This window comes from Thunnus thynnus, chromosome 10 (genome assembly GCF_963924715.1).
Source record: "Thunnus thynnus chromosome 10, fThuThy2.1, whole genome shotgun sequence".
NCBI lineage: Eukaryota > Metazoa > Chordata > Actinopteri > Scombriformes > Scombridae > Thunnus > Thunnus thynnus.
Window position 1 is genome coordinate 2,112,448 of NC_089526.1, and position 25,623 is coordinate 2,138,070.

Sequence of the window (25,623 nt, forward strand, 5' to 3'; positions counted from 1 at the left end):
GCTCGTCTGGCGCATACGCCAAAAAAAGTTTCTAGCTTCCTGGTTTGCTTCCGCGTTGTGCGGCCCACTGAATATATGCAGTAGCGTTTCCTCCGCTGGCCCCCCCCCCACGAGTTCCTACATTGTGATGATGTCACGGATTTTTAAAATCGCTTTTCTCGGCTCGAGGAAAGTTTTTACAAACATAAAACCTCCATGGATCAAAAGTTCATTATAGAAAGAGTCATAATTGACGTTGTTTGCAGTTCGAGGCCCCAGCTTTACAGGCGTCTCTTTTACAGTGGTGGTCTGTGGGGGAAATCCTTGTCGGGTTGCAGGGGGATTTTTCGCTGCAATACCGCGAGTGTTCACTGGGAAAAACTGGCTGCAAGGCTGAGCGGCGGCGCCCTATCCAGCTCTTATTATACATCCATTGTACCACCAGGCCTGAAAAAAATTCTAGGGGAAACACTGCAATCTGACTATTTTCACAATTGATTGGCTATTTGTTTGATCTATAATATCCTACAGCACAAGGTGGCAACAGTCCAAAATCTTACACAGTTTATTATCATGTAAGACCAAGAAAAGCAGCAATTTCCCACATTTAAGAACCTGGAAAATCAAATATTTGGCTTTTTTTTCTAAGTGATTAATCAATCATCAAAATATTTGTAGATGAATTGTCTTTCCGATCGACTAATCGTTGCAGTTCTAGTTGAAAACAACCGCAGCGGTGAGATGATGAAGAAATACTGAACTTTTTCTTGGAGCGTCTTCCTTGAAAGAAAACAAAAAACAAAACTCCAGATGACTCAGACAAACCCCGACAGTCAACACAGTGCTCAGTTCACTGTAAAACGCAGACAATAACCACTGTTTGCATGCAGCACTTCACCTGTAAATGCAGCAACACGATACTTACAAAGTGACAAACAAAGAAGCAAATGACAGATTATACAGACAAACATTGACAACAGCAGCTTCACCCATCAACAACAACAATAACAGCAGCAGCTACCGTCTCTTACGGAGCAAGTTACTCATTTGATGTTTTTGTCTTCGGTGACTCACATCTTTTCCCATACGCATACTTCGGGTGCAACTTAGAGGTCATTGTCTTGCTCAAGGACAGTTCAACATGCGGTCAGAAGGAGCAGGGAATAAAAACCTTTGAGGAACGGCTGCATCTCTTTAAATACTGAGCTATATGCTGCTGTCCAGGTCGACATGAACAACAACTATTTGATTAAATTGGTCAAATTAAGAGAATAACTTCAAATATCTGTAACCAGGTTGTGATACAAAGATTAAAGATACAAAATAAGAGCTGCAAGGATTGGTTGATTAATCGATTAGTTGCCAACTGTTTTGATAATTGAATAATCGTTTTGAGTCCAAATTCTCTGATTCCAGCTTCTTAAATGTGAATATTTACTGGTTTCTTCAGTCATCTATCACTAGAAACTGAATATCTTTGGGTTGTGGACAAAAACAAAACATCTAAAGACGTCATTTTGGGCTTCAGAAAACAGTGATAAACATTTTTCGCCATTTTATAACCCAAACAACTAATTGGCTAACTGAGAAAAGGCTCCAAAGATGAATAAAAATCATCTTTAGTTGCCCTAGCAGTGGATTACTCATTAGTCTTTTACACCAGGGTTGTAAAAACATTTATTTTCAGCAAAACCACTTTCATAGCAATACTCAGAGCTGTGATAATTATTCAATTAATCGATTACTCGCTCAAAAAAAAGAATGAATCTGTAATTAGTTTGATAACTGATAAGTCTTTTTTCAAGGAAAGAAGCCAAATGTGAGATTTTGTCTGCTTTTCCTCGTCTTAGATTATATAGGGCAGCAACCTACGCCTATGTTACCCACAATGCAACTTCACACAGCTCACTCGGGGGCTACAAAAGGCTTTATACAACTTTTTTGTACACATGCACAGTAGAACTCCCCAACACATGCTGATGGAAACTCTGTGGACTTTCCCCTTCAATGCATTTATTCTTTGATCTGGTAGAAAGGTTGCGGTCGCGCTGGTCAGCTCTCACAGTGAAGATGTTCCTGGATCAATAACAGGTTTTATTATTGATAATGATGTATTTACCCATGAGTATCAAAGGGTTTACAGCCATGAGACATGAAATCCAAGCTAACCAAACCAGTGCAACCTCTGAAAGTCCCTGTACCCACTTCAGGCTGCAGAAGTCAGTATTCTGCCCTGAAGCTGCAATTATCACCATCCTGTGAGAAGAAAAACATCTAAAAATACTCTTAGTTTGAGTTTGCTGACATGAGTCTGTGTCAACACATACAGGAGCATCTTCAACTCATCGAAAAAACAGGAGATAAATAGTTTGAATTGGACGGCAATGATTAATAAAAGGTTTTGAGATCACTATCTAGGTTTCAATAAGTAAGAAACCAAAGCAGCACACAACGGTACATCTGACTACAACTAGTCAAAATATTAATATCAAGCTTCCTACACGGTTTCCATTCCAACTATGACAACATGTGACCTGACAGCTGGTCTGCAGCGTGTCTGCTTATCAGGCCAGTTATGTGATATTAGATGTCACATCTGCAGCAGAGCCTGATCAATACTGAAGACTGATTAAACCAATATTTATAGTCTGATGGCAACAAATCAGCTGTTTTCCATAAGCACATAAATATTTTGTTGTTTAGATATTTGTGAGTTAAGATATTTTACAGCTGAACGATAAAAATCACCATCAAAAAAATGACAATGACAAGAAAATTATACATTTTGAACCACAAAATTTACATTATTTCAAATAATACCTGTAAAGATGTAAAAACTAAATATTATTTTCATTATCGATTAATCTCAATTATTTTCGGTCTGTGAAATGCTGCCATTTATACTTTCATAAAGCCCTCTGTAACATCTTCAACTCGTTTGTTTCGTCCAGAAGCTAAAAGATTTTCAAATGACGGAAAGAAAAATAGCAAATGCTCACATCTACGAAGCTGGAACCAGAGAATTTTGGGGCATTTTTTCTTGAAAGTCGCATTCCGGCTCCGACGCGGCTGCCGGAGCTGATCGCGGCCACTTTAGTCAATGTATCCGATTCCACCGGGCGCACAGCGGCGCGTTTCAGAAGCGTCCCAGAGGCGGCTCTCCGCTCCGCTGCGCTAAAGATAGGCGCCTCGTCTATTTTTTACGGAAGCCACGTCAAGCAGCACAGAGCAGATCGAGCTGGGCAGGAAGTCAGACACAGAAACAGCATTGAGCATCCGGTCAATTTTCAAAATAGAACACCCCGTGCAGACTCCTGGTCATATATCAACAATAAACACAATTAAAACAGACGAATAAAGAAACCATTTAACTACGTAGCCTACTTAACCAATGACCAACCAAAATGACCAAATCAACGAAAGCTGAACAAGTTAACAAAATTGGGCAGTTTAGTTGCCCTGCTACTGCAGTAATTATGGTAGCCTTAAGGCACTTTATCAGCTTTGACAAGGCTGCTGTAATTACTGTAGTAGGAGTGCAACTGACTTTAAACGGTGGAAGGCTTCCCTGCAGTGAAGACGCTCCGCTTCTGAAACGTTCCCGGTGGAATAGGGCGCCGTGCAGAGGACGGAGCAAAACCGTGTCGGAGCCGGAAGGCGGTGCACACGCGCCCGGTGGAATTCCGGGGTAATGTTCCGTCGACTGACTTATTGTTGCAGCTCTAATAAAAACATTATATGGACCTTAAACAGAGAAAATTCAAGTCAAGTATGCATAACATGGCGGCCAATGATACGAACTACTGAGTTCACCCACCAACATACCTGCTGATAGGGCTGCAACTAACAATTATTTTCTTTATTGATTATTTTTCCATTAATGGTTTGGTCTACAGAGCGTCAGAAAATAGAGACAAATCATAATTTACTATCATATACATCAGGAGTCAGAGATCAGGTTCAAACGTTGGCTGGTTTTTCCAGGATTATTCATTGAGGGCGTTACAAAGGAAACACAAGCCTACATGTTCTTTTCTTTTCATCCATTTAAGAGTAAAATGTATTTATAAGAATGTTTAGGTTTAATAAGTTCCAACTTATTTCATACTCATTTGGCTAAAAATGACTCATATGTGAATTAATGTTCTGTGTTGCACTTCTTTATTGTTTATCCACACATGATAAACAGACGCCTGCTTCTTTTATGGTTGACTGATAGTATTGTTGTTGTTGTTGTTGTTGTTGTTGTTGTCTTGGGAAAAAAAAAGGCATCAACACACAAATGTTCGACCGCCACCTGTTTGTGTTTGTGGATCTGCTCCGATCCAACAAAGTTGTGGAATTAAAACTGTGTTACGATTCACACATTAAACTTTAAAAACTGTGATAGGTTTATGAGATTTAATTTCAGTGCAGTTTTTTATTACCTCTCCTTGTGTTCGGCCGCGATCAGATGCAACGAGATTATATTCACAGAGATTTACAAAAAGCCTTTTGTTTATTCTGTTTGCTACAGAAGATTCTTGGAAAAAAAATGATGTAAAAAGTTTCGATGTTAAAGCTGTTAAACTGATATACGACGAAGAAAAGCAGAAAATCTTCACAATTAAACTGGAAACAATGAATGTTTGTAATGTAAACGAGTAAATCAATTATCAGAATAACTGCAGATTAATTTTCTGTTGACTGACTAATCAATTGGATAAAATGACGATAATCAAAGTTATCAACTGCATCAGTTATTTTAACACATCATGTAAATAAAGCGGAGATCTTTTTTCTTTATGTTCATCTTCATGAACTTTAGTAAAGTGCAGACACGCTGTGAAGGTTGTGCAACAAATTCATGTTTTAAAAGCTGCAACGTCTCTGATTTCTGTTCTTTTTCAAGCAGAAAAATAAAAACTGTCATTGATGTTTCAGTTAGAGACAGAAGAAGCATAAAGACTGCTGCTACCAACACACACACACACACACACCCTGATGCTATTAGCTGATTGGACCACCCACGCATTCCTGCAGCAGAGAGTGTGTGTGTGTGTGTGTGTGTGTGTGTGTGTGTGTGGGTGTGTATAAAAAGGACAGGCGCTAAAGGAATTCCCAGAAAAGACAGAATTCAAAGGGGTGGTATTGTCAGTAAATGAAGGAGGAGGAGGTGGTGGTGTGTTTGTCAGAAGCCCCTTTCAGACACTTAACGAGCTGCAACAATCTGCATTCACCGTCAGTATCAATAAACTACAGATAGTGAACTGATACTGGATTTTGAAGGCCATTACTGATTGATATTTGGGTGTTCCAATAAAGGTAATCAGCTGACAGTAGTTATTTTTTAAATATTTTTAATATTAATACAAAACATGTAAAGTCAATTTTAACTGTATAGATCTCACAGATCACAAATTAGACTCTTCAGAGACGACTACCAGCATCTCATCTTCAATAAAAGTTCATCTTATCAATCAATAATTACCTTTGCAAGTCGAATGTAAAGTCTACTGAATGATATTTATCTCCGCCGTCACTCAGAGGCTAATGTTAGCGTAGCAGAGCAGCAGTGACAAACGAGATCGTCTGTCTCCAACTCTGGTGCGAAGAATAAAACTCAATAACTCAAACATCCTGCGTCCGTTCAGCGTCTCACAGCAGACACACCGACTTCTGATGTTGGTCAGTAAATTACAATTTCATTTTGTTATTCTCATACAGACAGAAGACTGTAAGAAGCTTTCAAATGTATTAATTAATGCAGTTAAAAATTTTCAAAATAAAAAAACTGTTCTTTCACACTTGGTTCTCTGCTGACAGCAATCTTCATCAAGATCATTTATCTTAACTGCCAGTTATGTTTCATACTGCGGTTCAGTGAACTGAGAACAGCAGTTCACAGTGTACCGGAGTAAGAGACTAAAAACCTCCTTTTCTATTCATTCAATCGAATCAGACACCAAAGAATCTGAGAGAAACTGTGAGATTCCCAAAGAGTCCCTCCTCTAATATCTGCATGAACTAATATCTGCTGATCACAAGTTTCTACACATCATGACAACGTCTTCAAATGTTTTGTTTAGTCCCGAATCAACAGACCAAAAACCCCCAAATATTAAATTTACAACAATAGAAAAAAACAGAGAAAAGCTGAATGTTTGAGAGGTATGCATCGTGGCTGGATGAATAACTGTTATTTGTCTGAATTAATTTATTATCAAAACTGACGCTGAGTAAGTTTCAAATCGCTTAGTTCACTTATTATTTTAGCAGTGATCTGTATCTGATGTATATGAGCCTTTATGATGCAGAAGTTCCCTGCTGACTTTGTCAAACATGACACGTCTACAACTCAAGTCACACGTTCCTTAGTAAAACTGAAAATATGATGATGATGATGACGATCTATGTTAAAGTTCACCTCTTCCATCTTACATTACTGCTCATCCGATGCAGACTATAAAACACCTGGATAATGTGTATAAATCACCACGTATGATCCTTCAAAATAAAAGATCCTATAGCAAAACAACACCTGTTAAAATGATCAAAACTGCTAAAAAAACACTATTATATTAATACTATTAACAATATGTACAAAATTAAGTGTGAAAAGTGAAGTAACAGTGAGGTGGAGGTGGAGGTGACGGTAACGTTACTGTAGAGTTGGCAGCAGGTTGACCGGAAGTAAACAGACGTGCGGTTCACAAAACGGATATAAGTCACGCTCCATTGTGCAAGTGGAGAAAAAAAGGCTGGCACGCTGTATGGTGGAAGCTGTGGTTAATCATCCAACCCACCCAGGATGATAAACATCTCAAATCAACCAAGAAAATTCACTCTGGGTACATCTCAAAGAGTACAAATACAGAGATGATGAATCAAAATATGTGTTAGAAGCTGGAGACAAAAAAAAAAAAAGGACGACCTTTAAAAGTTTTACAAAAGCATCCTTGAAGATCAACATGCTGCCCAAAATAATCTCAACATATGCACTGTATTATTCTAGAAGTTACAGCTTAATGAATTATAATAGTGTTCTTGATTCAGATCAGTTTAAAGATATAAAAGTTTAAACTGCACCTTCATGATGTGCGCATAATAATAAATAAAAGCTCCTAAAAAAATCATCAAAACCAGGACGAGACTCCGAATGAGTCTGCGTGGAAACGTCCTGATTTATTAGATATGACATCTACTGTGTTCAACTTTACAGTCTTATAAAATCTATTAATTTAGATGTTGTTAAGTGTTTTCTCTGGATATTTCATCCTCTCAGCAGTGAGACATGAATGGAAGTCGGTTAATAATCTGATGAATGTGACTTTCTGAGGGAGATTTTCTGCTTTGTTGCACAAGAAGCGAGGAAAGAAAAATCCACAATGAAAAGAAAACACGGCGTTACAGAAACGCTCACATGACAGCTCTCCTTTATATCAGTCAGTATCTCCTTTAGAAGGCGGTTTATTACGCAGATTTAATTTAGTTATGCGTACAATCTGATAATTGGTAACTGGGCGTCTGACAGGAAATTTATTACACCGCCTTCAGACATTTCAAGCTGAATAAAACACTTCATGTATCTGTACTATTCAGCAGAATTGTATTGTGATATGATTATATTTAACTGCTTTGAATATCAGATTGATTGTTTTACATGTGACTTTGCAAACATTTGTAATATTGTGATATATACTGGAGAAGATCATGTCTGAAAGAGGTTGTAGACTAGAGATGCAACAATTCGTCAATTAATTGAAAGAAACTTAATTGGTAACTATTCTGATAATCAATTAATTGTTTTAAGTCGTTTTTTTTCTTAAGCAAAAACACCAAACATTTGATGGTTCCAGCTTCTGCAATGTGAGAATTCACTGCTTTTCTTGGTCTTACGTTATAGTAAATTGAATATTTTCTGGGTTTACATCAGTTAATTAAACATTATTGGATAGAATAACCAGACAGGGACGTCAGTTTGTGTTTAATCATGTGAAATAATCACTAACAAATCATCACATTGTGGACAAATCATTAAAAAAAAATGTCCTCCTCCATCTGCAAGATTGTACACAATAATTAAATACACCCAGAGAACAATTATAATAATCATAATACAAATATGCCTGCAGCCACATCGCTGTTTGGGAAGCAGACAGCAGGTAATCGCAGCGAGCTGAAGTAAACACACGCTGTGATTGGTCAGACAATTCATCTGTCAACAAGCAGCGCTCGACACGATGCACCAGAGCAAAACAAAAGCACACAACATCCCACCTGATAGAGTCTGTGGATTTAATTATGATTAATTGTGCTGCAACTTATTTAATAAAACACCACAACAGCAGCTTCACTTTGTACCGTCACACAGACCCAAACACCGAGACATCCCATCATGCTCCACAAAAATCACGACGGAGAAAACACCAGAAACTCCATCGCACGTAAAAACAACAGCAGCCTAAACGGAGAGGGAATTCAATCTCATGTCTAAGTGATGGTTAGACTCCGTTTAGGCTGGAACTTGACACCAGTCTTTCAAGTGTTTTGTGCAACTGTTTCATCACTTTCTCTTTAACTCCCCCACCCCTCCCCTCCCCTCCCCGCCTCCCTACCAAAGACCCATTTTTGTCCTTTTTGCGGCAGGAGGCAGGGAATCTTTAGGGGGAGATAGCAGGTCAACAGTATCTGCCACATACATGTGCTTTACATCATCTGAAAGCTGGAAGCCTGAAGATTAATTAGAGATGCAGCTCAGCACCTGTGTGTCAAGTTTTTCTAGTCATAAATCTGTAATATACATTGTGTTTTGGTTAGGCGCCTATTCACATTGTGAGAGTTTAGAGTGTATAAGAGCTTATAACATTATGATGGAAGTATATGATGGACATTCACATGCTCAATTATGTCTCATAAGTTGTTGCAGCAATTTTCAGGTTGCTACCATTTGTTACACAGATTTGGTGCAAAATCTGTTTTTGACCAGTCAAGAATCGATAAAAACGGTCAAAAATCCCTAAAACATCACATTAAGACACCAAGACCTTGAGGAACAGCATTAAAGAATTCATGCTGTGATTTGGTATCAAAAACTTTTGACATTTGGAGATTTCTGTAAGAATTGCATTTTTATGTGACCGGATGGCAAGCACTTCTGTTCTGAAAATTGCTCCAGAAACCCCCTTATTGTCAGTATACCTTGGAAAGCCATACATCCTCTGAATGCTCTCAGTCTCTAGTTTGTGGTTGTAAAGTTTCATGAGGCTGTAATTATCCTAGAGGTCACAATAGGTCATTTTATACAGTGAGATCAAGTTTCAAACGATGGTCTCACTACAATAAAATAGCTACTGTGGGTACTAACATCATCACACATGAATACAACTTGGCTCAATGAAGCCACAAGAGTCTCAGCTTTCCAGTCAGACCAAATTTATGCAACTCCAAGACTGTTTTGGGACCCCAGTATGCAGAAATATTCAAATACACCATTTTTAGAATAGGTAAAAAATAAAACAATATTACTGCATACAAAAAACTGCATGGTTTTTGGCCAAAACTGCGTGGGATTAGCATAACTTGGGCATGTCTGTAAAGGGGAGACTCATGGGTACCCATAGAGCACATTCTCATTCAGATATCTTGTGGTGAGAGGTCAAGAGACCCCTTCTGAAAGTGGCCATGCCAGTTTTTCCCTCACCAAAATTTAGCCAAACTTTGGAGCATTATTTATCCCCCTTCCTGACAAGCTAGCATAACATGGTTGTTACCGATGGATGCCTTAGGTCATCTTGTCTCATATGATACCTCTAGGTTTAAAACTGAGCTTCAAAACCAAGTCCGCTCCAGCCTCTGAAAGACAGTAATGTTGGCCAAGGATGTCATTGCCTTGTGGAGTTTAAGAGGTTAAGATGTAAAGAAATACTGACAAAATGTTCAGAGCTCAAAGTATCACCTGAACACCCAAACAAACCTATTAAAATGAGAAACAAGCAGAAACTTGTTGCATTTATGAAGCTGTAACCAGCAACGGTTTGTTGTTTTTATTTGATGAATGACCTAAAAAACACCACACATCAAGCCTTACACCAAAAACCCCAAAATGTTCTACACCAAAGACCTAAGATAGTGAGCATAACACCAAAAACCATATCTGGTCAAGGTTTAGTCCAAGGAGCAACCATTTGTGGAGCTCTCCTGCTAGTCCTAACTTAACCTTTTACAACCTTTTACTTTGACAATCAAGATTCAACATATCTCCTTGTGACAGGTTAAAAGACATAAATTAGTTAATTAAATAAGTTATAATCAGTTTGTTTGTTGCCCACTGACAGCTCCTGCAGAAGTCCACAAGTTGGGAACAAACTTTCCTAATAAGCAGCTAGCATGTGTCTGAGTATAACTTAATTCCAGGGGGAAAAAAGCTGAAATTTAAGGGGCCCTTTTATGCTCATTTCTAGCTCTATATTTTTATTCTGGAACTCCACTACAGTAGCTTTGCATTATTTACAGTTTTAAAACTCCTTATTTATCTTATACTGGCCCTTTATGCAGCCCCTCATTTCAGCCTCTGTCTCTAACAGGCAGTCTTAGCTCTTATTTCTTTAAGCTTTCTGAAAGCCTGCTGAGGGGCAGCTTTATCAAAGTTGTGTTAAGTTACTGCCAATGCAAACCCAACATTTGCTGCTTTACTGCTTCATATTAAAAGCTTTTAAATGACTAAATAATGGGAGACTTTTATTGTGAAGAATTTACAGGAAACTAAACGTGATCCTCACCAAATTAGCAGAGCTTCGTTAGGAGCACTAAAAATCAGTCAACACAAGAACATCTGGAGATATTTGGAGCTCTTTGTTCAGTGGATCAGTTATAAATAACGCAGGGAGGAAGAGTACAAGCAGAAAGAGTCACAGTGATGATGATGTTTGATGAAGAGCTGCAGATGACCAGCACACCTCCAACAGGTAAACTACTTATTTTACTTTGCTGTGCTGTGTAATGAGTCATGGCTTGGAGTGACTTCCCCCAAAACAATGAAAAAACACCACAATGTTAACGGAGCAGAGCAGTGACGTGGCACGCTGTGTGTGGAGCAGATAATCATATAAAGAAATACATCACGAGCTGATGTCGGCTCAGGCTGAAAGTAGAAAAAAACGTTGGAAAACAAGCGTTCAGAGCAGTCTGAAGCTGGTGCTTTTTGCTCACAGGGATTACTTCTATTTTACTATATTAGTTCTATGTGGCACTTTGGCCACATTTAATATGAACATCCAACATGATAACATTATATATAAGACTGGAAATAAGGAAAAGCATAATAGGTCCCCTTTAACCTTTTTCAAGGACAATCAAGATTCAACATATCTCCTTGTGATAAGTTAAAAGACATGAATTAGTTAATTAAATAAGTTATAATCAGTTTGTTAATTCCTCCTTCTGCTGCGGACACTGACAGCTCCAGCGGGAGTTGGGAACAAACTAAACTGAAAACCAGCTAGCGTTTATTGGGAGTGTTCATTTATTCCAGGGGAGAAAAAGCTGAAAATTTATCGTTTACAGTACAAACTACCTACCTAATATGTGTTGACTGATGACTGGTAAGGCAAAAGCCCCCATAATCGTGCTATAACCTGCATGTGACAACCGTCACGCCAAATTCCGTTCAAAAAACGAGGGAATATAGTGTTAGCATTCATGATACGGACGTACGACAGACAAATCATGACTTTAAGTCATTAAAATGCATCGTTTGGTCCCACTGAACAAAACGGCATTGCTTTAACACCTTTTTTCTGTCTGGTTTGCTTGTTATTACAACAATCTTACAACTACCAACAACCTTAACAGTTAACGTTACACAGGGGATGTGTGTGGCAAGAGGCGTGAAAAGTTAAGGTTTTCACTAGATTAAGAGCTAATTTGTGTCTCAATTGAATGCCGAATTTACGAGAAGAATCATGACTTGCAAAATGTCTTTAATAATTTACTACTTGTTCATTATATGTGTGGCAACAAGCAACGTGTTATTGAACTGCCAGATTTTTGAACGGGGTTCGGCGGGACGTCCAGGGTGACAGCGACGTTCACGCAATATAGTAAACAAGCCAAGTTAGCGCTCTGAGCTAATGCTTGCTAACTAGGCTAACGACGGATCGGAAATGGGCACCAACATTTTTTTTGCTGACACTAGATATCAAACAAAAGCCAGAGACTACTTCGTGTTAAGCTGCTGTGAGCTGTAAATTCACCACTTCTGAGCAGAAGATAGAAGATAACGTTATCTCGGAGTCTAACAAGCCCGGGCAAGGCCTCTCTTCCTCCGGGCAGCTCTCCTCCTCCTGTCTCCGTCTCAGACTCACCCTGGTCGAGGTGATGTCCATCATGACCTCCTGGAAGGCGGCTGTCTCCTCCGCCTGCCGCTGGGTGTGCAGCGCTATCTTCTCGCTAAACTTTCGGGGGTTGGAAGCCCCGGACCCGGCACCCGGGGAGGGTCCGGGTCCGGGTCCGCAGCCGCCTGTACCCGTCGCAGACATCTTCACCGAGCGGACGGGACGACTTGACGTAGTGGAATGATTTTCCCCCGGAGAGCAGCGTGAAGGAGAAGAGCGCTCACTCTGCAGCTACTTCTGGGGACCTAAAGGTGTCACTATTTTAAAGCACAATTACTCATACACCACACATACACTTGCAGTGGTGGAAAATAACCAAGTAAATTTACTCAAGCACTGTACCTAAGTACAGCTTTGAAGTACTTGTACTTTACTTGAGTATTTCCATGTGATGCTACTTTATACTTCCACTCCACTACATTTCAGAGGGAAATATTGTACTTCCTACTCCACTACATTTATTTTACAGCTTTAATTACGTTTCAGATGAAGATTTGACACAGTATTAATAATCTAATGATGTCATATATAAAAATATATCAGTCAGAGGGACCAAACCACTACTTTTACTGCAATACTTTAACTACATCAAGCTCATAATACTTACTGTAGGAGGATTTTTCAAGCAGGACTTTTACTTGCAATGTATTTTACGTTGTATACATGTTAAATATAAAAATTTGTCTAACTTTATTGAATAAAGTTAATAAAAGTGAATAAAATAAAGCTGTTATCTAAGACAAATTGAGTTACACCGAAAAATAATAATTAATAAAATAAATAAATAAAAATGAAATAAAAATAAATGAGACAAAAATATATAAAATAATAAAATAGTCAAATGAGTAAAATAAAAATTAATAAAACTAAATAAATAAAAATACTTGATAAAAATAAACGATTATACAAATATAATAAAACATAATCTATAATTACACTTTTCCAAGCTTTTTATTTGAATTTTTTAAACTGGCAGAAGTCCCAAAGTGCATTCCTTACATCATTCCTTGTAAGAAATAACAATTTCTTGCCAAAATAGTTCAGCATCAATATTAATTATCAGTTTAATTTATGGTGGTTTTAGAACAATTTAAACCAAAAATACGATCAGGATAGAGTTAAAATAAAATAAAATCATAAAACATGTTATGGGAGAGTACGTTTGTTTCAGGTCTGTATAGTTTGGTTTCTATGGTAACGTCTCTCTATGGTGACGGTTTCTATGGTAACATCTTTCCAACTGCAGAGTGTGACTGAGGTCAATGACTAAAGGTGTGAACGCCCACCTGCTGACACAGAGCGTGGATCCGTTTATGACTTTAACCTACAGAGTGAGTCATCCTGTCAGAACACAGACAAGCTTCGGTGTTCTGGTGCAGGTGGCAGCGCCCCCTGCAGGCAGAGTCCCGCTGCCGCACGGCGCAGAGTTTAAACCGCAGATGTTTGAACTTCCTGAGTTAATTATAGTGTCGTGATTAAAATACGAGGCTTTAATCCAAGTTGGCGGTTTCTCTTTCTCGTCACCTGCTTCAGTTTTATTATAATAATGTCAGAGGTCAAAGGTCAGTTGGTAGGAGTTCACCTTCTTGCTCAAGGACAACAACCACGCGTATGTTAATATGTGGTTAAGATAGAGAAATACAAATCAGTTTCCTAGAAAAAAATCTGATTCAACCTGAAAGTAAAAGTGGACTGTGAGTAAAAACAGTAAAAGGGTTTAAAATAAAGGGGCACTGTGTGAAGAAAAAGTAGGGCCGAGACTAAACAACTCATTTGTGGAACAACAATAATCAAACTATATTTGAATAGCACTTTTCATGCAGGTTAGTGCAATTCAAAGTGCTTTACAGATGACTGACAAGCTGGTGATAAACAATAAATATGCAAACAAGTTGAGACTAATACACACAGGAAATAAAAATGATAAAAAGCATTTAGAGGGAGTAAAACACGAACAATAGACAAACAACAATAAAATAAGTTATATAAAATGAATAACGGCTATAAAATATTCAAATCAAAAGCCAGGCTGAAGAGGTTTCAGCTGCTCTTAGATCTTCACAGAGCGTAAAAACTAAATGCTGCCTCACCAAATGTTTTTGGAACAACATGTCAGACAAGTTGGCTGCTGCAAGTATACAGGTACATGTAGATAGGTGGATGATTATATGTTTAGACATGCATGCTTATTAGGAACACCTGTACATCTGCTTATTCCTGCAATTATCCAATCAGCCAATCGGGTGGCAGCAGTGCAATGCATAAAATCCTGCAGATACAAGTCAGGAGCTTCAGTTAATGTTCACATCAAACATCAGAATGGGGGAAAACAAAGTGATGTCCGTGACTTTTACTGTGGCGTCATTGTTGGTGCCAGACGGGCTGGTTGGTTTGAGTATTTCTGAAACTGCTGATCTCCTTCACACACAACAGTCTCTGGAGTTTGCTCAGAAGTGAGCGGCAGTTCTGCGGACGGAAACGCTTTGTTGTTGATGAGAGAGGTCAGTGGAGGATGGCCAGACTGGTTGAGGGCTGACAGAAAGGCTCCGGTGACTCAGATGACCACTCTTTACAACTGTGGTGAGCACAAAAGACCACGGCGGGCTCCACTCCTGTCTTCATCACAGCTGGAGTTTGCTAAGTTGTCTTTAAATGATCGTACCACCGTATGGAATTTGGTCCACATGTTAACAAGTGGTCATATATGCTATATATATGTATATTTTAGATATAAACAGTGGTGGTAGAAGTACTGAGATCCTTTACTTAAGTTAAATTACAAATACAGCAATGTAAAAATACTGTGATAGATAGATAGATGCTTTATTAATCCCAAAGGGAAATTAAAATGTTTCAGCAGCCAACAATGAGGTAAAAAAGGTAAAGAAACAAATTCAATTTAATTCTAAATTGTATACAATAACTAAATAAACTAACTCAAATATATATAAAAAGAAATATAACAGAAAGAACAGAATGTTGAGGTGGATTTTGCTATGCTAGTAAAGTGCCTGATTGTCCATGGATGTCAGAATTGAGTGTACTTAATATTATTACCTAAATAATTTAGAAAAAATACAGTATATACATGTGATAACAGCAGCATATACAGACATTACAAGTAAAAGTTCTGCATCCTACTTGTGTAAAATCCTACTTAAGTAAAAGTACATAAGTATTATGAGCTTGATGTAGTTAAAGTATTGCAGTAAAAGTACATAAGTATTATGAGCTTGATGTAGTTAAAGTATTGCAGTAAAAGTAGTGGTTTGGTCCCTCTGACTGATATATTATTATATATGACATCATTAGATTATTAATAGTGAAGCATCAGTGTTAGAGCAGCATGTTACTGTTGTAGCTGCTGGAGGTGGAGCTAGTTTACACTACTTTATATACAGTTAGCTAGTTTAGTGCAGTGGTTCCCAACCTAGGGGTCGGGGCCCCTCCAAAGGGTCAGCAGATAAATCTGAGGGGTCGTGAGATGATTAATGGGAGAGGAAAGAAGAAAAAACAAAGTTCTGATACACAAATCTGTTTTCAGTTTTTGGACTTTTTCTCTAATCTTTGATTTTTGGTGAAATATTGGATCATTTGAACATTTATTGAAATGAAAGCATGTGAGAAGTTTAGAGGGAAAAATCACTATTTGGTGGAGCTGTTAACAACTCATAGACATGTGAAATGTGACCCCGACTACACACTGCTTTTTGTAAGACGTCAAAAGACAAAAAGGTTGGAAACCACTGGTTTCATCTTTAACAATGTGTTGTATTTTAAAAGCTTGTTATATTATCCATTGTGTCAAATCTTCATCTGAAAAGTAACTAAAGCTGTTAAATAAATGTAGTGGAATAGAAAGTACAATATTTCCCTCTGAGATGTAGTGGAGTGGAAGTATAAAGTAGCATCACATGGAAATACTCAAGTAAAGTACAAGTACCTCAAAGCTGTACTTAGGTACAGTGCTTGAGTAAATTTACTTGGTTGCTTTCCACCTTTGGATATAAACACACAGTGAAATTAATAAAAAGTAAACCATCAGGAAATAAGGATGTTATTAAAAGAGAAACAAGAAATTGGCAGCTTCTTACATTAAAGCATCAAGTTACTGCTCATATTCACACAGAAAATAATTTAACTCCAATATGTTCCTTTAAAGTGTTTACTCTCCATTAATCATGATGAATTTGGGGATTCTTTCCTTGCAAATAAAAAAAACTGCTCCCATTTTTATACATAAAGTTCAGTTTACTTCTTTAGGATGAGGGTTAAAGCTGCAGCAATAAGTCGATTAATCGATTAGTCAATCAGGAGAAAAATAATTACCAACTATTTTGATCATCGATAAATCATTCTTTGTCATTTTTTAAGAAAAAAAAGACAAAATTCAGCCTTTCAGAAGAATACAAATGAATATTTTCTGGTTTCTTTAGTCCTCTATGACAGTAAAGTGAGTATCTTTTGATTGTGGACATTTGAGGACATCATCTTGGACCTCGGGAAACACTGATCAACATTTTTCACCATTTTCTAACATTTTATGGACCAAAAAAAAATATACAACCAGTGAAAAAAGGATGTATAATGTCATCTGTGTCTCTAGAGGATGTTTGTCAAGTCTGTGAAAATATCCCTGTTGATGTCATAGTGATGTCATCAGGAGGCCACACATTTATGATTCAAAAGTCTGTGTTATAAACTGAACATGTGAGTGTTTACCAGGCAGGAAGGGTTTAAAGAAAAGATGATCTCCAGTTGCATTATGAGAAATGTAGGATCCACTCATCGATGGATATCCTGGTCTCTCATGAGGAGAAATTTATTTAAAAAAAATTTTTCATCAACTTTTCTGTAGCATGGATGTTTTTTATGGGTTGGAGTCGCTAACCCCAAGCCCAGTCTTCCATTATTTCTGGTTTATGGTGTGTTTCTGAGTTGATTTGTTGGTCCCCTCTTCTAACCTGTCTTTCTGGTAATGGATTACAGTCTCACACCACATGAGACCAGACAGGTTTAGGGTCGTGCACAAGCTGTTTCAGCACGTCAAGCCCAACCAACTCCTGCTACTGTGTACTGAAACCTGCAATGGAAGGTGCTAAATAAATTAAATGTATTATTATTATTATTATTATTATTATTATTAAAACAAGCAGCAATGTTATAGTAATCATTTCAAAATGATGTTTCCAGATCTTAAAAAAAACAAAAAAAAACAAATAAAAAAACACTAAAAAGACAAAAAAAATTGTGATCTTAACATCTACTTTCTAGAGTAAAGTTTAGTTTTTTTTTTATGGCAAAGTAGTTTCCAAGATCAAGAATTAACTTTACAGTTTTTCCATTAAGAAAATAATAATAGTAAATTGATTCATAAAAATGTGTATGTGTGTTTTTGTTTTTTTTGAAAATGTTGTCAAAAGCACATCAAAACTATTTGAAACCAATAAATTGAGAATCTCAGTCACAGTATGATCTGTAAATTTCTTTAATGTCATGTATTGTCACAATACAAAATCTAACACATACAGTATTTCATACATTCAACACAATGATTCAAATTGTCATGACTTTGGTGTTATAATTATAAAAAAATACATTTCCAAGTGCCATTGTCTAAAACATCACTAACATCACACCAACAGCTCATTTTCTGTATTTCTTCAGCTCATAAAGCTGAATGAAGTCAAAAATAAACCAGATCTGCTCTTCTTCCCGCCAGCGCTGACATTTCAGTGTTGAGCCCTGTAGTAAATTCTCTCTGACTGAACTATGTGAACAACAACAACCAGCTTATTGTGTTTGTTCAGCACAGCGTTTCTCTGCAGAGCCTTCGCTAAATAAAAGACTTCTTTTCAACAAAAGTGAAAGGGAGGAAAAAATCTGGAGTTCTTCCCGTTAAACAGGACACAAAGTGTTATCTGTTTCGGCCTTGTTCGTTTGAAGAAAATCTGTCTGTTTTCTCAGCTGCAAACTGTAATTTTTGGTTTGAGAAGCAGATTCTTTGCTGTTTTTGGAACAATTAACCGGAGATGATTAAAAAATATATCACATCACATGACATCAGGATAGATTTGTAAATATTCAGTTTGACTGTGATCATGCGAGATGATTGTTGACAGGTATGAGTCGTCACATGTCATACTGAAGCTTTTTGCCCCAAACTCAATGGTCTGATAGTGACAAATAGGGTTAGGGTCGGGGTCTGGGGTCCGTTCATGATCCATGTAGCAGTAAAAGCAGCAGAATTAAGGAAGGAAAACAAAATAAAGGCTTTAGGCAGTAAAAACAAAAGTTAAGCAGGATTACTGTCGTTATAATCTCTGAAATTGAAGCAAAAAATTGCTGCTTTTCTCTGTTATATATCACTAAAAATTCAATATCTTTCCTGGCTCCTGGAAATTACTTTTATATATTACAAAAGTCTTCTCCCAATTACGTTGTTTTGGCAAATGTAAAAGCAGCCCGGATTATGTTCGAAATTTATGTATAAAGAGCAGAACTCTGACACCAGAGACCGAGGTTCACATCTAGGCCTACAGGAACTTAACTTAAAGCATCAGGCTGGCGATTTTCTTTATTTTTCTTCTTGTTAACAAATCTCATGTTTGGATCCAAACCAATAATGAACTGATCTACTAACAAGTATTGTGTGTGCATCCAAAGCCTGATATATCTTATTCCTCTGTGCTGTAGACCTCTGTTGTTGTTCAAAAACTATTAAAAACACGTCAGTGAGTCACACCGCTGCACTGGGTGACATGTTCCTTCATTATGAAGAGTTTGGTCACGTTAGTTTGTTTAGAAACGGCTCCAAAGACTAATAACAGCATCATGTTTTCAGTCTCCGGAGAGTAGTTCAGTGTAAGGCAAACGCCACTGAGCATGTGTGGGAACAGTTTACAGCTTCACTAGCTTTTTGTGCTACATATCACAACCTCTTGACTTTGTACTCCATTATAAATTTCTCAAATAACTTTACCCTCAAACAGGGGCTGAAACATTGATACTCAAACAAAAGGTGGTCACACCACGAAGTGACATTTGCTTGTTTATGTGAAACAGTGGAGCCAGAAGCTAACTGCTAACAAGCTTACTAATGTTCAGTTAGGAAACTTTTTGGCTTAGCTCTGTTGCTAAAGGGAAAATAATTTCTAGCAATTAACTTCACCACTTTACCAATAATGCAATAACTTTATGCAAAAGACGAATATGTACCATCGACTCCTGTTCTCATAACTGTCTGCAAACCTTTAGAGGAGCAGTTTAACTCTGACAGAGGGGGTTACATAAAAGTGAGTTGTGCAACACAGCCAATAAGCAACGATAGCTTCCTCCATTTTGGACTCTCTGTATCCTTGATGATCAGCACTGTCAAGATGGCTTGCTATTGTTCAACGGCGCAAATTCACAAAGTTTAACTCAATGCCAAAAATCAACTCTGATTTACATCATGTTGTGAGCAAATTTACTCATCACTGTGATTCCACTGGACTGAATCAAAAATCCATTTTAAAGCCTGGTGTTTCGCACCCTTAACACCAACAGAATTTACACGATGATAGTTTAAAACTAAATAAAGTTTATGATTCTATTATTTCCAAAACATTATAAAGATCTACAAAGGGCTTACACACATATTCTGAATGTAGTTTGTAACCAGACGCGCGAGGTGCTGAACATGTGAACTCTTGTCAAGAATTCTCACTTGCCAAGGGGTCATGTTGCTATGGTTACAGTTTGATGAAGAGCAAGGCGGTGATATTTCACTCTGATTCAGCTCCAACATGTACAGATGGATTTGAGAAGTTGACATTTCAAGTAAAGAATGAGAAAAAACAGTGAAATCTTGCTACTATAGTTTGTTTCATGGTTTGTTGACGTTGCCTCCCGAGCTGCTGGAAGTTGGTCAAGACAACTTCCTGAAGCTGGCCAATCAGAACCAATCAGGCTGAACTAAGGGGCTGCATAAAGGGCCAGTATTAGATAAATAAGGAGTTTTTAACTATAAATCATGCCAAGATAGAATATACACCTGGAAATGTGCAGAATTTCTTTAAATGTTCAGCCACGATGGCTGCAGTTTGAGTAAAATGTACAAAAAGAAATTTCAGATGTTGATGACTCCAAGTGAAAGCAAGATAAACAGTTCCTCAGCTGTTAATGAACTTTGTAAAACAGTCTAATAGTTTAAACCAAAATGACAAGAGGGGAAAGCTGTGATATGATGGGATGCTGCATCATTGTAATTATGTAATAAACAAACTAGAAACTGACATATTTTCTGAAAGAAGTTAAGTGTTCTCATGTCCAATGAAACACTGGAGACATCAAACATGTCTTAAATTGTTATTTGTCCTCGGAGCTCTGATTTTAAACATAAAAGAACTGAAGTTGGACATGAAGTTGAAGCTCTGAAAGAAGTCAAAGTGGGATTCGAAACAGAATCACTGAAATGAAATTAATTGACTGTTAAACGGAAGCGCTGAAAAGGAGTTCATGTTTCAGTTCTTAAAGTGAATGTGCTGAAAGGAGCTGAAATAATATTTGTATGAAATATTGAAATTGAAATATTAATATTGAAATAAAGGGACTGATAGAGATTTGTGTCAGATGAAGTGTCTTTCAAAGTATAAACTATGAAAGGGGTTGTAGTGTCAAAATTTTAAGAAATAATACACATTTCTAAAGATGTCCCACGATAAAGACTCTTTATAAATTGGCTATTGATTTATCTTTTTATTCTTGTTTTTATATAATTTTTAAATACTATTATTATTTTTTTATTGTATTTCTGGATTTCACTGTCTTTATTCTATTCTGTAATAGCGCTGTGTATTTTCTGTTATGTCTGTGAAGCACTTTGTAACCTTGTTTTTGAAATATTCTCCATACATATCAATTAATATTAATATAATATTCTATATAATATACAAATATCTTATATTTGTTTAACTTAAATTATAAGTATGTAATGAAAACTACAACTTAAGTAAGGCAGAGAAAATAGTGAATTTCCCCCTAAATGATTCACCATAAGCTGCAAAACATTCTTCAGTGTCACTTTCTGAAATATGGAAAAATATAAAATAGTAAATTGTGGTTTTACGAATTTACAACTCAAATGTCTGTAAATTTGCAGAAACTGATCTGCTGTCACCATCTCTGTCAACACAGGATGACAAAACTGCTGAAGAGTTAAACCAGCGGATGTGGAGAAGATTCAGATCACAGATAAGAATGAAGAAAAAACCCTAACAGAAAGAAACAGTCTGTTTGTACTCATGTGTTGTCTTATTGCCCAACAATATGAACATACACCACAAGTACAGGATATAAGGAGGCTTGTAGCTCTGGGAATAGTAAAAGAACAGTTTCTTACAGGGTGAATATATCAGCAAACTATCGTCACTTGGCTTTTTATTATAATTTTTCATCATTAATATGCATTCCTTTTTCCATCATATGTTTTTGAGGAGCATATAATAATCACTATACAATTGTATAATAAAGTTCTGAAGTTAAATATTCTTCATAATTACAATTTGCATGAATTACTGTTTGTGAAATACTGTATGTCAACTACTGGACTGTGAAATATTTTATGCATTACATTTTAAATGCAATGCTTTTGAATTTTAAAGTCAGACATTTTGAAATTCAGTTAAATATAAACTGCCTTTTGTACAGATTTCAAGATGTTTATATGATATAATAAACAGAATATTGAAAATCCCATAGGAATACTATATAAAATGTCTCTATGGTCTGCAACATGTCAAGACTGGAACAAGAAAAAGCAACAGATTATCATTTTTCTTTTTGAATCTATATTGTAAGAGTCCAGACTATTTGTGTATTTAAAATTATGAAGATCTGAAATTCCTAACTTATTGTTCTAGAGGTGTTTTCATGGAAAATCAAAAAACAGCAACCCCTTGTGACTAACGACTCAAAAAAAGATGTTAAGAAAAACTTGTACTGTAGCCTCATACTTTGACCAATTTAAAAACTTTCAATGGATTTGTGTTTAGCTCGGTTAGTACTTTAAGTACTGTAAAGGAACTTTACTGAAAAGGAAATTCCCGGCTCCCTTACAGTCAAGATGGTGGCGAGGCTAACAAAAACAGAGATTTATTCATCTTGTATTGTGCCTAACTTAAGTGGATCATAACATATTGGATATGGAATTAATCTGCAGATGCTCTGGTTCAAGATGAGACCAAACCTTTCTATGGATGTCAGTATTTGAGCCATGACAAAGACCAAAATGTGGCCTGCAACAAACTAGGTAAGGCTCGTTTTTAGCGTAGCTGATTGCCAGAAATGCCTTTTGCTGCAGTTGTTGATCATTTGCAGCCCCGACCAGCTGGTTAAGAGGAGTGAGGAGTCAGCTGTCAATAGCGGTATAAAACATGTTATAAAATAGGTTTTTCAACAATTGTGAATCACTGCAATGAGAGGTCCTTTAGCATACAGTCATAAATGTGCACAAAAATATTAGGCTGACACACAGACACATGATAAAAATTAATGTTTAAAGTTCTAACCCTTCAGATTTCAGTCCTGGTTGATTTGGTGACACCTGGTGGTTACAGATGGTAACAGCAGCCATGTCTCAAACATTAATTGAGCCGCTACTCTGTCAGAAATACAAGAGAGGAAGAGCAACTGGTGTATCTGTTTACAGAACAGCCAAACAATACATGAGCCAAGAGGACTTGTGTCATGAGTGTTTAATTAAGAAGAGGATTTCACATTTGAGTCTTGATGTCTAGTTCTGGATTTTTGCTTGTGTCTGATGTTTTGTTGCCTGTTTTTGTACATTATAAATTCTGTGGTGTCGTCACATCACTGGGTGTGGGCTGCTTCTTTCTGTGTACAGACAGTTTGCATGTGTGCGGGATTCCTCCCACAGTCCAAACACCTGAAGGTTCATTGGAGACTCTGAAACTCTGTTTTCACTGCAGGAACTCAACATCCTGTAACCTGGAGCTTCCCAACCAAACCTTTTAACAACCTGTGAGTCTGTACTGTGAGGTACAAGGTACTTTCAGTTGCTCTGCTGTTGCCGTCATTGTGTAAACACTAGTGTACTTTTTCCAAGGTAAAAAGCATTTTGTAATTCTTTGACTGATTTGTTCAAAGTTTGTTTTATAAGCTCTTTATTTGTATCATGAACTGAACCTTGTTCTTGGTGTTCAATGAATCCTGTTGGTTTATGCTTTATTGTTTTCTGCACTTCATGTTATTTTTGTTTCACATGTAGGTCAGAACTAAAACTTGCTGCTTGTCTCATGTGTTTACAGCATTTTTCAAATGATTCTCATGGTATAAAATGTAGCTTTTGAAGAAAAAGTTTTATTTTACAAGGAGTCATCAAAGTCAAAAATGTTCAAATGCTACACACCAAAGTTTTTAGAGTGTAAATATGATGATGATATGACTGATGAAGATGACGATGGCTGTGGTGTAACAACGATGTAATGATGATGTTGATGAAAAGATTTTAGAAGCAGCAGTTTTGCACTAAGGTTACTTTTTAAAGCCCGGACCACCGAAAAATGAAAAGTTATGAAATTAGATTAGAAGCGATTTGAGGGTTAAAATACTACTGCTAATGTCAAACAGACACCGTCTTCTGTTTTAGTTCCAGTTTGTTCCTGTATTCTCAATGTAAAGGTTCTATAATTACCCTGGCACCACAAAATCTGTGCACTAATTTAGTCTGTGTATAACTTGAACTCAAAAATCTTTCTCAAAAGGAATCTGTTGTTTTTCAGTCCTTCATTTCTCTCAGGTGGTGCAGCCTCTTTGTTCGTCAATAATGTTCTGTATCCATCTAGTGGTGGAAACAAGGAACAACATTCAAACTCTGACCTGCTGATATGTTTTCTTTCCTCTTTCTTCATTTGACATCAGACCACATCAACTTCAGTTTGGCGCAATCCAGAATACATTCAATAAATTGAGATAAATGTGTCTAAGACAGGTCAATCTGGTTGAGAGGAAAGTTTTTAATGTAATCAATAAAAGACTGCTCTATGTTGTAAAAGGATTTACTCTTGTTTCTACCATTCTCACATCACACATATTTGGCAATAATAAATAAGATTTCTGTGAGCTTAACAGCTTTGTCATGATGACCAAGGTTGAAGCTGGTGAAGTTACCTGACAAGCAAATTTCAGGGTCCACTTGGAAATTAAGCCCATGGATGAGTAAAAAAAATACTGCATACATTTGTCCAAAAACTGTATATTTGGGGGAAAAGAACAGGTGGAAAGTAAGAATTTACCTTCATTTAAGCCACATCTGAAGCAGAGAGGTGAGAGATTTGAGTTTTTTATTTGTGTAATTTAGGTGGAGTGATGTAGAGCTGATGTAAAAAGTTAACCCCATCTCTGCACAGATCTTGAACTTGAACACAGAACCACCAAAGTTAACTCTACATGTCAAATTAATGTGTTACATATGCTACTTAAGAATGTACCTTCTTAAAGCTCTAAAAAAGCGGCAGAGATCTAGAAAGGTGATCATTCTCGTTGTTTGAGAGGGATAAGTAACTACTCAGTTAAGGCTTTTATATTGAATTAGAAAAAGGTCTGACTGCACTTTTAATTATAATTATTGCATTAGACCAATAGCTTTACTCACAAACCTTCTGTTTGAGTCTTTTGTTTGAGGTCTCATTTAACAGCAGCAGCATCTGTTTTAGTTCATATTTGCAGACACAACCTCTAAGTGGAATTGTTCTCTGCTCAAAATCTATCCAATGTAGTCCAAGTTTTGTTGGATCTCTTTCTAAAGGCCCTTTTTACAACCTGAGTGAAAGTCCCCTTATTAAAAACACAGCTTTTAAGTTCAAAACATCTCATTTAAAGATAACAATAAGTAATACACGTTCACCATCACACTCAGCTTAATTTGAGCAGTCTGGAAAGGTTTCGATCCACCCTATGGAGGGCGACAATAAAAACTGAGCTGGCTTCAGTTCCCTTTTTTCGTATCATGTCGATCACTTCTCGAGCTTTGTTTGCTCCTGTTTGTGTTCTGGCTGACTGCATTTCATCATCATTTATAATACCACACTCAAGAAGTTTATCCAGAAGCCTGTCTAGATTAGGTTCAGACACACTGCTAACAAACTGTGTCCGAACTAAGCGTAGCCTCTCCTCTGCTGGGATGCTGTCCCCTGCTGGGAGATTCAGCTGTAGATTTTCCCTTCTTGGACCTGGAAGATAACCAGAGAAAAGAAGAAAAGACTATTGT

General features: G+C 37.1%; 3 protein-coding genes across 5 annotated transcripts in view; 1 reads left to right on the top strand and 2 right to left on the bottom strand.

Moving 5' to 3' along the window:
* LOC137190744 (CREB-regulated transcription coactivator 2) overlaps positions 1 to 12,545 on the bottom strand; it is a 56,946-nt gene extending 44,401 nt beyond the window's left edge. For 2 of the 3 annotated variants that reach the window (XM_067600322.1, XM_067600320.1), the window contains exon 1: positions 12,324 to 12,544. In XM_067600322.1, the coding sequence (XP_067456423.1) occupies positions 12,324 to 12,497 (174 nt within the window). In that variant the 5' untranslated portion in view covers positions 12,498 to 12,544. Of the gene's footprint in view, positions 1 to 12,323 lie in introns of all 3 variants that reach the window. The other variant, XM_067600321.1, reaches the window with a different exon arrangement.
* atp2c1 (ATPase secretory pathway Ca2+ transporting 1) overlaps positions 1 to 25,623 on the top strand; it is a 323,636-nt gene that overhangs the window by 294,219 nt on the left and 3,794 nt on the right. The gene's annotated exons all lie outside the window — the stretch shown is intronic.
* Positions 23,075 to 25,623, bottom strand: part of LOC137190748 (NACHT, LRR and PYD domains-containing protein 12-like) — a 122,297-nt gene continuing 119,748 nt past the window's right edge. The window contains exon 18 of the mRNA XM_067600332.1: positions 23,075 to 25,585. Coding sequence (XP_067456433.1) covers positions 25,269 to 25,585 — 317 coding nt within the window. The 3' untranslated portion in view covers positions 23,075 to 25,268. The remainder of the gene's footprint in view (positions 25,586 to 25,623) is intronic.